Source organism: Cygnus atratus, chromosome 3 (assembly GCF_013377495.2).
Source record: "Cygnus atratus isolate AKBS03 ecotype Queensland, Australia chromosome 3, CAtr_DNAZoo_HiC_assembly, whole genome shotgun sequence".
Taxonomy (NCBI): Eukaryota; Metazoa; Chordata; class Aves; order Anseriformes; family Anatidae; genus Cygnus; species Cygnus atratus.
The window spans coordinates 18,972,792-18,986,784 of NC_066364.1; the positions used below are offsets into that span (position 1 = coordinate 18,972,792).

At 37.9% G+C, this 13,993-nt stretch overlaps 1 protein-coding gene across 2 annotated transcripts in view; it reads right to left on the bottom strand.

Annotated features, from left to right (window-relative positions):
• Positions 1 to 9,667: 9,667 nt before the first annotated feature.
• COLEC11 (collectin subfamily member 11) overlaps positions 9,668 to 13,993 on the bottom strand; it is a 38,372-nt gene continuing 34,046 nt past the window's right edge. For both annotated transcript variants that reach the window (XM_050709890.1, XM_050709891.1), the window contains exons 4-7: positions 13,004 to 13,075; positions 12,265 to 12,318; positions 10,815 to 10,910; positions 9,668 to 10,641 (exon numbers count right to left, since the gene is read on the bottom strand). In XM_050709890.1, coding sequence (XP_050565847.1) covers positions 10,250 to 10,641; positions 10,815 to 10,910; positions 12,265 to 12,318; positions 13,004 to 13,075 — 614 coding nt within the window. In that variant the 3' untranslated portion in view covers positions 9,668 to 10,249. The remainder of the gene's footprint in view (positions 10,642 to 10,814; positions 10,911 to 12,264; positions 12,319 to 13,003; positions 13,076 to 13,993) is intronic.

Sequence of the window (13,993 nt, forward strand, 5' to 3'; positions counted from 1 at the left end):
GAAATTCAGCTTGCCTCTGATGTAGTGATCATAACTGCCAGTTTGGGAAGGGAAGGGAGAAGAGTTATCTTCTGCAGGCAGAGCACTGAGATTTTCCTCAGTGTGACTCATGAGTCAGTGCCATCCTGGGCTGCATGATAGAAGCAGCATCTGGGTCTGCCATGTGACGAAAAATCACCTGTGTCTGGTCATGCTCATCTAGCAGAGGTCACACATCCTTGGCCACCCCAAATAGCCTCTCTTCATAACCTTACGTGGCAAGCACAGCTGGCCAGCAAGGGGAACGTGTGAGTGGCAGCTCTATATAATGGGGAGTGGGGGCTGCAAGCTCCTGAGATGTGGTGGGTGGCATTCATCTGATCACACAGAAGTGTCTGCGTTTTAGGTTGTCCCCTTGGTCTCACCTGAGAGAGTCTGTAAGAAATAAGCAGTCAGAACAAGGAACATTCCCATCTCAATTTAGACATCTAAAATAGGACAGATGAATCACACCATGAATGTACTTATTTCTCCCCACAGACTATAAAGAGAGCGAGTGTAACTAGCTCCAATGCAGATATCTACAGTGCTGATGTTTAAAACTAGAGAAAGCAAATCCCACCCAAAGAACATGAGCCAAGGGTTCTGGCAAACCAGGAGCAGCTGGAGGAGCAAGGGGATCTGGACATCTCCATTTAAAAGTCTCCGTTTAGGTGTTAGCCTGTGTGCATGGAGTGGAAACTCTCACAGCCTGTAGAGATCTCCTGTCAAAGAAGTCAGTGGTGATTAGCAGGAGGCCAAACTGGCAGACATGAGGGACTTGTGAGGGACTTAGCTGCTCACACAGAGGCTCCTAGAACCCTTTCAGACACACTAAGATGGCCAAGTTCAGCAATTTCTTTGCTATCCTCTCTTCAAAAGGTTGTAAAAGTTTGGCCTTACTAGACAAAACATCTGCCAGGCCAGGCTGTCTACTGCATTGGTATCTCCGGCACAGTATCCCGTACACACTGTCACTTAGATCAGGTGACGTGTGTCAGCAGGTCACTTACAGCAACCATCTTCTACTAGGAGACTGGCAAAGAAGTCAGGAATTTGAACACGTGAAGCAACCTGCAAAAAATAAGTTAAAACCAGTACCAATTTAGAATAAACGTATTTTTTTTTAAATCAGTTCAGAGTAATTAAATGCAAAATTGACTCAACAGAAGCCACAAAAGTAAGGAACTACCCAAGTAATTATGCTCCGTGACTGCTTACCCTCAGTCCTTTTCACATGAAATAGCACTTTTTTTTCTTTTCAAGGTTAATTTTATACATAATATTTTAGTTAATATTGATTTCTACTGTGTTTGTCTTTGATTTCTTTTCATTTTCATTACATACCTAGTAATAAACCTAGTCTGCATAATCATTATTGTACTTCTAAGATCTTTGAAAATTTCATAATAGGTTTAAATATTCCCTCTTACTCCTCTCTCTATTCCTAAAACAGAGTTTTTCCCGACCTGCTCACTATTAAAAACTGAGTTCTGTGAAGGCACTTATCTGTGGTCTTCAATCACACATACGTATTATTTTTAACAGAGGAGAAGGCCATTTTTAATTTATATCTCATCTGAGAATAAAGAAGCTAAAGAGTAAGGGAAGCAAAATACAGCCAGTGGGGAAAGGCATAAAATGCTGTATCAATGCAAACACAAAGCATATAGCATTCATCCAGCACAATGGGTGGGATGCACAGGACCCTATGTTGTCCATCATTGTTGATGCCCTTTATTGTTCCTGAGAAGAGCCAGGACAATGTTGAGTTTTTGAAAAACCTGTCTTCATCCCTGCTTGGTGATCTCAGCAAGGGGGGAACATGACATGGAATCAATGCAGGCTTAAGTCAAAAATTATCAGATGTCATTTACGGTTAAATCACCATGCGGTTAATTCAAAGAGACATATGGAAAATGTTCTCTCTAGGATAAGAGGTGATCTAACCATCCCTTTTCGCTGCAGCCAGCATACCATCAACTGAACACCAAAAGACAGATGAGCTGTACTGTGAGCAATGGAACTGAGAAAGGTTAGTATCCTATAGTATGTCCCACTATTGTCTCAAGTCCTTAATACCTAGAAAGGTCAAGTTCTAATCAGATCTATTCCTGTAGTTAAGATTGTCTGTCTCCAAGATGACTCTTTGGAGTTTAATAACAAATGAGTTCACACTGCAGCTGTTTCCTCAATAGGGACTGAGGGAAATATTTTTTTCATTACCCACTTACATCTTTATGCAAAATGTTTAGAAACTTCATATCTCTGAGAGCTTCTGTTATATCTGGTTGAAACTGGCTAAAATGTTCCAATGTTATTAGAAGGAGAAATAGCATGTGATCACATTAGCCTTGTTCTTCGAAAACAAGGCCTAAAGTTGATGACAGAAGGAGCAGTCAATAACTGAGGAAGATCACAGAGTCACAGAATGTTAGGGATTGGAAGGGACCTTGAAAAAGCATCTAGTCCAATCCCGCTGCTGGAGCAGGAACACCTAGATCAGGTCACACAGGAACACGTCCAGGTGGGTTTTGAATATCTCCAGAGAAGGAGACTCCACAACCCCCCTGGGCAGCCTGTTCCAGTGCTCCGTCACCCTCGCTGTAAAAAAGTTTTGTCTCATATTTAAGCAGAAACTCCTATGTTCCAGCTTGCACCCATTGCCCCTTGTCCTATCATAGATGTCACTGAGAAGAGCCTGGCTCCATCCTCCTGACACTCACCCTTTACATATTTATAAACATTAATAAGGTCACCCCTCAGTCTCCTGTTCTCCAAGCTAAAGAGACCCAGCTCCCTCAGCCTTTCCTCGTAAGGGAGATGCTCCACTCACTTAATCATCTTCGTGGCTCTGCACTGCACTCTCTCAAGCAGTTCCCTGTCCTTCTTGAACTGAGGGGCCCAGATACTGCTCTGGAGGTTGCAGCAGAAACAGATTTTCCCTATGAAACTGGCCAAACATAAGGCCCACAAGGCACCAGAGCAGATATCTCCGGCAGTGCCTAATAGGGGACACACTACAATACAGGCTAGTGCAAGTAAAATCATGCCCTGCTACTTTTAAACCATAAGGTCCATGGACATTTAACTTTTCATCTGTTAGCAACAAAAATGTTACAGTTTAATTTAAAGTTGTGAAACATATTTGACTCCTGGGTTAGTTTTGTTGATCTTCTATTTACTCTAAAGCAAAAAACATCTAGGCTTAAAGGGGATTCATCTTAGTTAATGGCATAAACCACATTTTCAAAGAATCCATTTTAAATTGCTTATGATTGAAAACAAATGCACACACAGGCAAATGAATTTCTAAGATAGTGCAATATGGAATATGTACTAAAAGCATACCGTTAACTTTCCTTGCATGTCTGACAAAATGAAAAAGGAAGAAAAACTTTAAGAAGAATATGGAAAACATTGCAGAGACGAGGACAGTAGTCTCAAAGAGTATTTAAAAAAGCAGATGTTATCATAAGTGTTAGGTATGGCAGCAACATATCAGCTGTAATGCATTTATGCTTTTGCAATGCAAGATTAAGGGATCCATAACTCCTCTTCCACTTTCAGAGGTTTCTGAATACTAAGACATAGCCAAAAAAAAAAAAAAAAAGCATGGAATAAGAATTGCCTATATCAAAGTTCACTGTAAACTTTCCTGCCAATCTAATTGGGGATATTCAGAAGAGGTACTAAATTTTACCTAAGTCACAATTTGCTATACTAGATTTTCTTTTTATCTAGAGAATAAGAGAAGTGATGCTGGGGAAGCAGTGGGAATTGGGCTTAAATAAAACCAAACAAACTGATTTACAAATGTGGAAGGCACTTTGTAATAAGTAAGTTAGCATTTTGCATTTTTATATCTTCTTCTTTCTCAGTGTGTATGACAGACACAGTGAATTGAACACATTGCTCAATTTCCCTCTTCCAAAATGTTTGTCTTTCTTTATCATTCCAATCACACTAATAATGAAACGAACAGAATTGGATTGTGGCTCTTTAGACATGTAACAAATCTTTTCTTCACTAGATGGCACCAGTCTACTCCTATGAATCAATGTCGAGTGTGGGGGGGAAAAGAGTTTTCATAGAATATAAAGAGGACCCTTTCTGTACTCTCAAAAGTAAAGTTTCACATTTATAACATACATCTACTTCAATTGTTAAGTTCAATATTTGTGTCAAAACTGATTACAGTCTAGAAATTTCCATGAGAGATGAATGCATTATACCAGATCAGACTTTGAACAAAAGTGATCAGAATAAACTATATACATCAAAATACTTACCTTTCTCTTTCCTTCTGAAATAAGCATAAGTATGAAACGTTTGAAGACACTGTGCCAGATCCGCAGCAGGTATAAATCAATTTGGATTCACTGAAGTTGATTGATGCCAGGAGATCTGCACCTGCATTTAGATGCTGGCCTGCAGGGCACAGCTTGACTTGTTTCCTTTTTCTTAACTCCAAGGCATGATAATTGAACTCATTTGGACACAATTCTCACTTCTTAGTCAAAATTCCCACCTAGGCTTTGGTATTGGACTTAAAATCAGTGCACATCTCTTCGTTAAAAATCAAAATAATCTTTTCACAAATAAGAGAAAAAAGCTGACTAAAGACTTCAGGGATGGGAAATTGGTTGTTCAATACCACATTAGTGGTTTCATTCAATAACATGGTAACTTTGATGCAAGCAGAAGCAAACTACTGCTCAGCTCCATCGTTTTGTATTTAGTTGCCTCTTACTGCCACTAGATGATAGTGTGGTAACACGTGTGTAGTTGAACTACACACCAAATCTTCAGTTGCTGAATTCTTGTCAGTATTCACACCTTTATATGAAAAGAATATACAGAAAGGCATCAATACTATGTAGTTAGCCTTTGAATATCAGTGCTTATCCAAAGAGTAGTAGTAGATAATATTTGGCTATAGACATAAACTGGACTTTACTTAGGCACAGATATTATGCTGAATTGGTCACCTCTCTCCATTTTTGTAGATATCCAGCCAGAGCCATAGCGATACACTTTGATGGAAAGGACAGGGTAATTATATTTCCCTACCAGAAAGCACAAGAACGGCTGGAGGTAACATTTACATTTCTCCTCATGGGCAACCCACTCACTTCTGGTTCTGAACATCCAGTTTCTGCTTCTCCCAGCTTTTCTATTTCATGCTCTCACCCTTGAGAGGACTCCCCTCCTCATCCAATTGAGAAGCTCCCAGCTAGGAGGAAACATGCAGCCAGAACAGCACCTTGGGCACACAGCTATCATCCCCTCCACAAACCCCTTTTCTCACAATTCAACTGGTTTTTTTTCCTCTCCTAATACAGCAAAATTAAAAACAAACTCTTCATTCTCTCAAGCTCCTCTGTAAAGTAAATAGTCGAAACCCTCCACCACATGTTTTTTTTCCCCTATGTAAATATTAAGACTCCCGTTTCCTTTTATCCACAATAACAAGGTCAGTTCTCCTCTCAGTAAGCTAGTCTGCTTCTCCCCAACCAGGAATAGGCACTGCAGAGAACAGGTGAGTGGCTGGCTCCAATCCTGCACAACATGTCTCACATCACAGCCAGTTTCATGGATGCACTTGCACTTCCAGATGCCCCAACAGACAAACAAGTGTTTTGGTCCATAGCCTCTGACAGACAAGTTGAATGATGTGGATCTATTGGCACCACAGGGTAAGAAGAAAAATTGAAAGGCAATCTCCAGTGAAGAAGAATCAACCCTTGGGATATATTCATACATGCATTTATACAGAGAGCTAAGTGAGGAGAATACCTGAAAATAAAGGCTAAGAGAAAGCTGCACAAAAAGTGTAAAGGGTAGAGTAGTATGTAATCATTGTTTGGGCTCTAAGATAATTTGTCTACTCTAAGATTTGGCCACCAGCACTGCAAGTCACAGACTTTCTCATCAAAATGAGCTGGATATTAGGAGAAACCTGAAATTTCCATTTTGCTGAAAAATTGGTTACTTTGATGTATTTTTGTTTTAATTTATCGGGATGAAAGTATATCTGTAAGATTTTTTTATTTAAAATACTTGTATTAATTTTAGGTTATGTAATGATTAGACACCTGTAATCATGTATAAGTTGCTAGGTATATGGCATAAAACTTAAAAGAGTCATTTTCATTATCAGTAAGAATATCTTCTACTTAATGTTGATTGACCTATCTATTGTTTTGTATTCAGAGTGTTAACAGTGCCAGAGCAGTCCTGGAAGGAGAAAATGATTTAAGCATCAAACTCTTTCAATATGACAAATAAGAGAACTCTCAAAAAGAAAATAACTTGTTGCAACTGGAAGATAAGACATAAAGAATAAAGTAAAACATTTCAAGCGTTATACTGAATACTTTAACTGACATGGTGTAAAACACATTAACAATGGTATAAAAAATTGAATCCTTTAATAGGTCAAAATGAAGCTTCAGAACTCAGAAATGGAATTCCTAAAGGAAATAACTTGAAAAATGTCAACTTCAAAATTCTTTGTCCATCTTGAACTTTCACCTTATTTTACACTGAAAATGTATTTAATTTCATTTTATCTCACTTTTCTTCAAAAACCATTGAAAAGAAAAATCCAACCAGCTGCAATTTTATAATTTATATTTGAACTGGCATTTTCTGCGTTTATGTAAAATGATGCACTCCATTTTTCTTGTATCAATAAGAATGGTCTCTATCCCATGTATAAATACTAAATGTTACAGTTCTGCTCTGTGACTTTAGACATTTTAAAACTAAACTCACAGCCAGGGACAAGTTCTGCTGTTAACCTGCAGCCTGTCATGAAACCATATTTTCAGGGATTGTCACATCAGCTGTCAGGATGCAGTAAGGACCAGCTGGTCCAAAAGGGATAGCAAACTGGGAGCCAAGCATGACAAGGCAGGTGGAGATAACACCTTACACTAAGGTGCTAGGCTGTGGAATGGCAAATCTGGGTTAGGATCAGGACTAGGCAGTGGTCAGGGTCAGGCACCAGGTGATCTCCTGGGAAGTCCACAGCGACGAGGAAGTTTGCTCTCAGCCAGCTAAATGCTTTACCTTCGCCAAGTCAGCTCTTAGGAGGGGGATGCACACCTGGCCTGACATCAGTAAAACAACACAGCCTTAACATTTAAATGTGAGGAATACAGTTGAATAAAATCTGTATTTTGTGTGAAGAAGTCATTCAAGAGCATTCATAGGTGACTGTAGTAAAATAAAAATAAATAAATAAATAAATAAGCTGTTATTGTTGCTCTCTTAAAATGCATCAACTCGCCCATTAATTAAGAATAAAATAGATAATGGCTATGGGGAAATTTCTATAAGGAGAAACCATCCATCAAGAGTAAAGAATGCAAAAGCTGTTTGGGAAACCTGTCAGTGCATGCTTGACAGACAGACATGCTCAAAAGGTTTCTGTAGAGCCAAACAAAATGAGTAATGATCTAATGAAATAGGTTTTAAAGCACGTGGAAAATGCCTCAAATAAACATTGTATGATTTTTTCCTCACAATAGCTCTGAATTCTGGAAGCAACAGAAGTCTTACCATGCTCTTCAGCAGGTTTCGTGCAGGCTGAGCTACACAGAGCATTGATTTCTGCCTCCAGCAAGGGTCCACCTATGGAGGTCAGCAACTGGAGGATGATAGAGATGATCAAGGGCTCAGTCATTTCCACACTGTCATTTCTTGCTCAGTTCCACACATAGGTAAATATCAGATGCTCAGTCTCTGCTCCTTACAGGATAGCTACAGACCTTATGCATCAGCCTTGTTCCTCCCACTCAAACAAGGAAATAAGGACTGTGGCAGACAAGAGAATACACAGGGCTCTGACAATACAACTAATTTCCTTTCCATTTCATATATCAAGAACTGCAAAAAAAAATATATATATATATATATCCTGACAAACATGAAAACGGGGGGAAGTAAATGTTTTTTACATTGCCTTTATTTTTCATCTCAAATTTTAATAGAAACTCAGACTGTTTAAATGTTCTACACATCAAGGCAATCATTATAAATGTGGTGTGGCTTCCAGCTAAAATAGGAGCATTTGGCATCTGAAAAAGCTTCCCACCTCCTCAAAAGGCCTCTTTTCATGTTTCTGAGGAAACTGAACATTACAGCAGAGACTTTGAAAATCTGGGTGAAAAACAAACAGTTAGCAACTTCAGCACATACATAATGAGGGAACTCCAGATATCTGTAACTCAAGTTTAGACTGCTTTTAATATAGCTTCAATGATTTGACAGAAGTGTGTTGGAGATTTGAAGGGCTTCTGAGGATTTCTATAGCAGGCAGAAAACAACCATGATATTCATAAGGTACTATTCTAATCAAACAAATTGCTCCACTAGAATTGTTAGCTCCCTGCAAATTCTGTAGAGTCTTTGAATATTAGTGTAGAACCATATTCATATTATTTAATAGATTTCAATATACAGTTTGAAGAAAATCTGGCATACAGAAATCATACCTACCTCCAGAAGAAAGAAGGTAAAGCAATGAAAGATCATTTATTTCTTAGTGTGGTTGCTCTGGAGATGGACTGATATTCAAACACTATAGGAATTTACTACTAATCTTCAAAATTAATAGCAAACAGATATATATATAATAGATTCAAATTCACAGAGTAAATATATCAAACAAAATGGTTTGTTTTCTTATGTATATAATAATAGCGTCACATCAAATGTTGTTGGACTGTGGATATGAACAGAACTGTGTGATCATTGGTTGCTTAGGTACCATGGCACTGTAGAGTTGATTTGAGTTTGTCTTGTCTTACTGTAGGGCAATCTCTTGAACCAGGTTAGATCCATTCTGGATATGCTGCAAACCTCCCATAACAATCAGATATGTATATTGATTACTGTGTTATACAAAGGATCATTTCTCCTTAAAGATTGTCTTAAACCATTGTGCAGGGTATTCTGAAAAAACACAGTCAGAGATTTTGTAGTCATCTTTCTATGCCTAACAGCAAGATAAGATGGCATGCCTCCTAGGAAGACCCAAAGTAATTCATCATTTATTTTATGAAATTATGTTGTTGTTTTTTAATGTACATCAGCTTTTCCATCAGATGCAATTGTAAATTGGGTACATAAATTATTTGTACAAAATGACATTATTGCTATATACATAGGAAAATTTTGGTAACTTTGCCTGCTTTTCAGAGGGTCACCCCTGCAATTTGAGTAAACACATAGGCTGCTTTCCCGCCAAAATGAACAACAAGCTAAACCACTCCTGTGAAATTTGTTGTCTACTTAGGAAGTCTGTCTTAAACTGTGGAGAGTTGTTTTTTTTTGTTTGTTTTGTTTTGTAACATGATGCACCAAGATCATCTTATAAAATTTGAAACACATTTACTTTAAGAAATTATGTGGGGCTTTAAATAGCTCATTCACTGAGTCATTCTCAACCAAAGAATGCAGAAAATCAAAATCATACTTTGACCTTTAGCCAACCCCGAAGCACCCATCTGGCATGATCCCTCTTTCAGTACTGAATTACAAGAAGCTAGTTCCACTCCAGCACTAAAACTCAGTTTACTGAAGGGCCTTCTCATGATATATCTGTGGACTTTTTAATAAAGAAACTTTACAAAATTGGTAGGGCTCCTGATTTATTCACTTGCTTTAGCTATTTAAAAAAAAAAAAAAGTTGTAACACCTTCACATCAAAAAAAAAAAAAAAACCTTATGGTAATATTTGTACTAATTAACTGGAGTATACAAAATATTTGCTTTCTTGCTGAAATATCCCTGTAGACCTACAAGCAATTAACATTTATAACTACAAAATTTGCTAAGGTAAAAGAATACCAAGAATCTACTTCTTCAGAAATGATCAGTCTAAAAACTAGAGGCCAAATTCTGCCTTCCCCTACAGTCATGCCAACACATTTGATAACTGTTGTGAGGTCAGAATTTAGCCCCAAAACACTTTTTCTTTTTTAATCTAAATAGTTACGTTTTGCTACCAAAAAAAAAAAAAAAAAAGCTATGTATTACTTATCAGTGCTCTTCCCTTCTGAAGGGTAAATACCGATATTTGAAATACCTACACTGTATTTACAGCTGTACAACACCGATGTCACATACATGTAAAATATCACTTGTACTCTATAAACATGGGCTAACTTGTACAACCTGCTTGAAAACATTTCTTAAAATAAAGAAAGACCAGACAAGCTTACACATTTTCTTTGTCAAATTCACAAACAAAATACATGGTAATGTGGCATGCAACATCATTCCACCCTCCAGACGCCACCATCTCCACACAGTCCTCCTCATCATAAGCATTGTTGGGCTCCCCACTGCGCCACTTGTTGAAGGTCTGCATGGGCGATCTGTCAGAATAGACAAAATTTCCCTCTTTCTCTAGGTCGTTAATCCCAATGAAAACTCTGGTGAGCCCAGCTTGGTTGATGTACGAGGCAATCAGATTGTTGGCATTCTCATCCTTGGGCATGCTCAGCGTCCCTCCTCTTCCGTGGCAGTAGAGCTGGGCTTCCTTGTATCTTTTCTCTTCCTTCACCAGCAGATATATCTTATTATCTGTCTCACGCACACCAGCAACAGCTGCGGGGGAGGGCAGTGCTGAAAAGTGAGCACTCGCATTTCTATAAACCAACTTACTGTACACCCCAAATAGCTTCACAAATCTGATGCAAGATGGTGATACTCTCTACGAGCAATTCCACCGGTAAAATGTAGCAATGAGAGAGGAAAATATTTAAATAAAATTAACCTACCATTTTTTATGAATTTTAATTCTGTCGTCAGCTGGGCCACTTGGATATCCATTTCACCAATAGCCTTCCTTAGCTGGCTACACTCACAGGGGATGCCTATGAAATGATAAAGGCACACTGAAGTGAAAAAGCTATCTAAATCCAGTAATTATCTTAATAAGATCATGAAAAGGCCCAGACATCCACTGGGAGAGGGACACCTGCCTCACGAAAAATGGCCAGAAACCTGTGGCCTTTGCTAGCATGTGCCATCAAACAATTCTCACCATTGTTTCAGCCTAACCAGAACACCTAATTTTCTTTCCTGTGAAGCTTCAGCCCTGCATGGTTAGTGCTAAACTGAACACAGATATACCCTGAAAAAGAAAAAAATTTTTTTTGAGCTAAAAATACTTGTCAAAATTTCATACGGGTAAAATTGTTCTCTTCGGTCTTCTCCAAAGAGCACTTTTTCCACAGCAAAAATCTACCATGTGCATTGTTCACCTATTCGTCACAAGGAATCTCACACAGCAGATCAAAAAGGCTAATGTTCTAACTATGTAATGCACATAATTAGCTGAAAAATGTAGTTCTGTACATTTCAAAGTAGAGAAGTTACTGCACCTCTTTCAATAAAAGAAGACAATAGAAAGCCATCTATTACACCAAATTGATATTGGTTTGACAAAGATAATCTGAATGAGAACACTAAAAGGATAATTGTTACTTCTATGAGTTCAAATCTCAAAAGGAGGATCAATTACATTTTCCAGTTCTGTGTGTAATTATTCAAATCTGCATTTAACTACCCTATTACTCAGCTTAGGTATCTAAGTCAAGTCTAAGTACTGGGTAGTTATACTACAAAACTGTCCTTCTTGTCAATGTATATGGTACTCTGGCTCAAGAATTAGCGTGACAAATTATGTTCTTGTGAGAAATCTAATAGGTGAACCTTTAGTGCACTCTGCTAGGAAGGAACAAATTGGGCAAAATCAGAAGCCACTTTTGTAAGGCTCACACTTCTTATGCCAAATATTCACCTTTCCTTCTGGAGGATCTGTATTCCTAGTAAGCTCCTGTTGCTACAATGATAATTGATGGAGGGGGCAGGATCTCCCAACCTGCTCCTTTGTGTTGGCTGGAAGCCAGAGCAGGATATACAGAGATGTCCCTTTCCACCAGTGATGAATTATATTGACAGTTGCATTTCAGTTCCCACTGGAGTGATCAAACCTCTACGAGCTCTGAGACGTTGTTTCAATACACTCTAAGTCCAGCAACTACTGCAGCTTCAATAATTTTTTTAAGTGAATTGATAATATTACAGTGAATAAATGAGGAGTAGCTATCTAAATATTTAATTTACCATCATTACTCTCAGAATTTTAGAAAAGATATATTTTGGTGATGATGCATGCATCTTCTAAAATCCTTCACATCATAAACAAAGTATGTCATAGATTACCTGGGTCACCATTAGGACCCGGTGGTCCTATGTCACCGTTATCTCCTTTTTCACCTAAAAACATGAAAAAGAATATGAATTTAAAGCATATTTTTAGTTAACAAATAATTCAGCACTTTATTTTTTTTCTAATAAAATCCAAATGTGCAAAGTAGAAGTATGACAAAACAAAAAATCAAGATTTTTTTTTTGTAGTAGTCAGTCCACAACAAAGGCAAACCAAAGCTATGAAACTTGAACATAAAGCATATGTATCAGTATTCATTTTTTGACATTCATGGGGTTTACAGAACTAATACATTCAGAAGTTGTAGAGGGAAAAGGGCCGTATATGCTACGTTGGAGTCCAAAGCTTGATTTGTAATCCAAATGCTTAAATAAACAATGGTCCAAATGACTTAACCAAAGGCATGTAGGGAGCCCATGGAGTATGCAGGATTGTAAATCAAGTCTTGTGGTTCTTAGAAGTCTACCAAAATATAGCACATCTTCCCATGTACTTCTCTTAAATGTCCACAATTGTCTGTTGGCACACCAAGTTCCTTATTTAGCCTTAAACCAGGATTTCCAGCTCTTAATGCTGCTGTCAGAGCAAAAGGTAATGGGCTGACAGATCTGTTTGGCTGGCTACAGTATGAGTAACTCCCTATTGCAATGAAGTCTGAGAGTAGCTAACCAAACATAAACGATCAAAGATTTTTCATCTGAAACAATGGAAAAACGATTGTACTAAGCATACCTTTTGAACCAATAGGACCGATTTTTCCATGCCGCCCCATGCTGCCTTTCTGTCCTTTGTCCCCCATTTCTCCTATACATAGCAGAAAGACAAAATAAATTAACAATGTAGTCTGATTCATTCAGATTCCAGCATATTTGCAGTACAAGTTTTCACAATGAACAAAAACATGCTATATTCCCAAAATTCATTAAATTTCAGAGGTTCAGTTCACTCCTTGTGAAGGACTCATGATTTAAACTTTAAAAACCAACTGATATTAAAGCAGCTCGCAGGTGTAAATGAAAACAGGTCTTGGCTGAGAGCCATTGGAAGAACTTTTATAAACTTCTCTCAGATTATCATGCTAAAATTATGTTGACAATAAAGGAGACTTCCATCAAAACATGTGGATCAATGTATTAAAACTGTTAGGGAGTGTAAAAGACCTAAAGGATCCAAGCACAACTGACAGTTTCATCTGTCAGTAGTTAGTTTCATCATTAGTCATTAGTTTCATCTAATACGGTAGCTTCACTGTAACTGAGGGCTGAAATTGGACTTCATAGCTTATTTCTACAGTAGCAGTCACATCCTCAGTCTTTGTTCTTTCATTTGAAGACTACAGTAATGAAAAACGAAAACTAATGAAAATTGTATATGTACATAGACGCACGCACATGTTCATACAAATGTGAAGTCTGACAGAAGCACAACAAACAGAAATGTTGAATGTTACTTATTTTAAAGACAGTCCTACGGAATACTACAAACTGTAATTGTAGCAAAGGAGCAACTCAAAACTCATTTTCCTCAGCAGTGTTTCTACAAATAGAAAGCAACCATCTACCTCTTAAGGTGAATTGAAATTGTCAACAAATCTGAATGAACCTGCCACTGTCACCTATCTATATATATATCCCTGATATATAGCCAGAAATCTAATGTAAGACAGTTTGATTCACTTACTTTGCCTGACTTTGACCTCTTTTCCATTAGTTGTACTTTCCT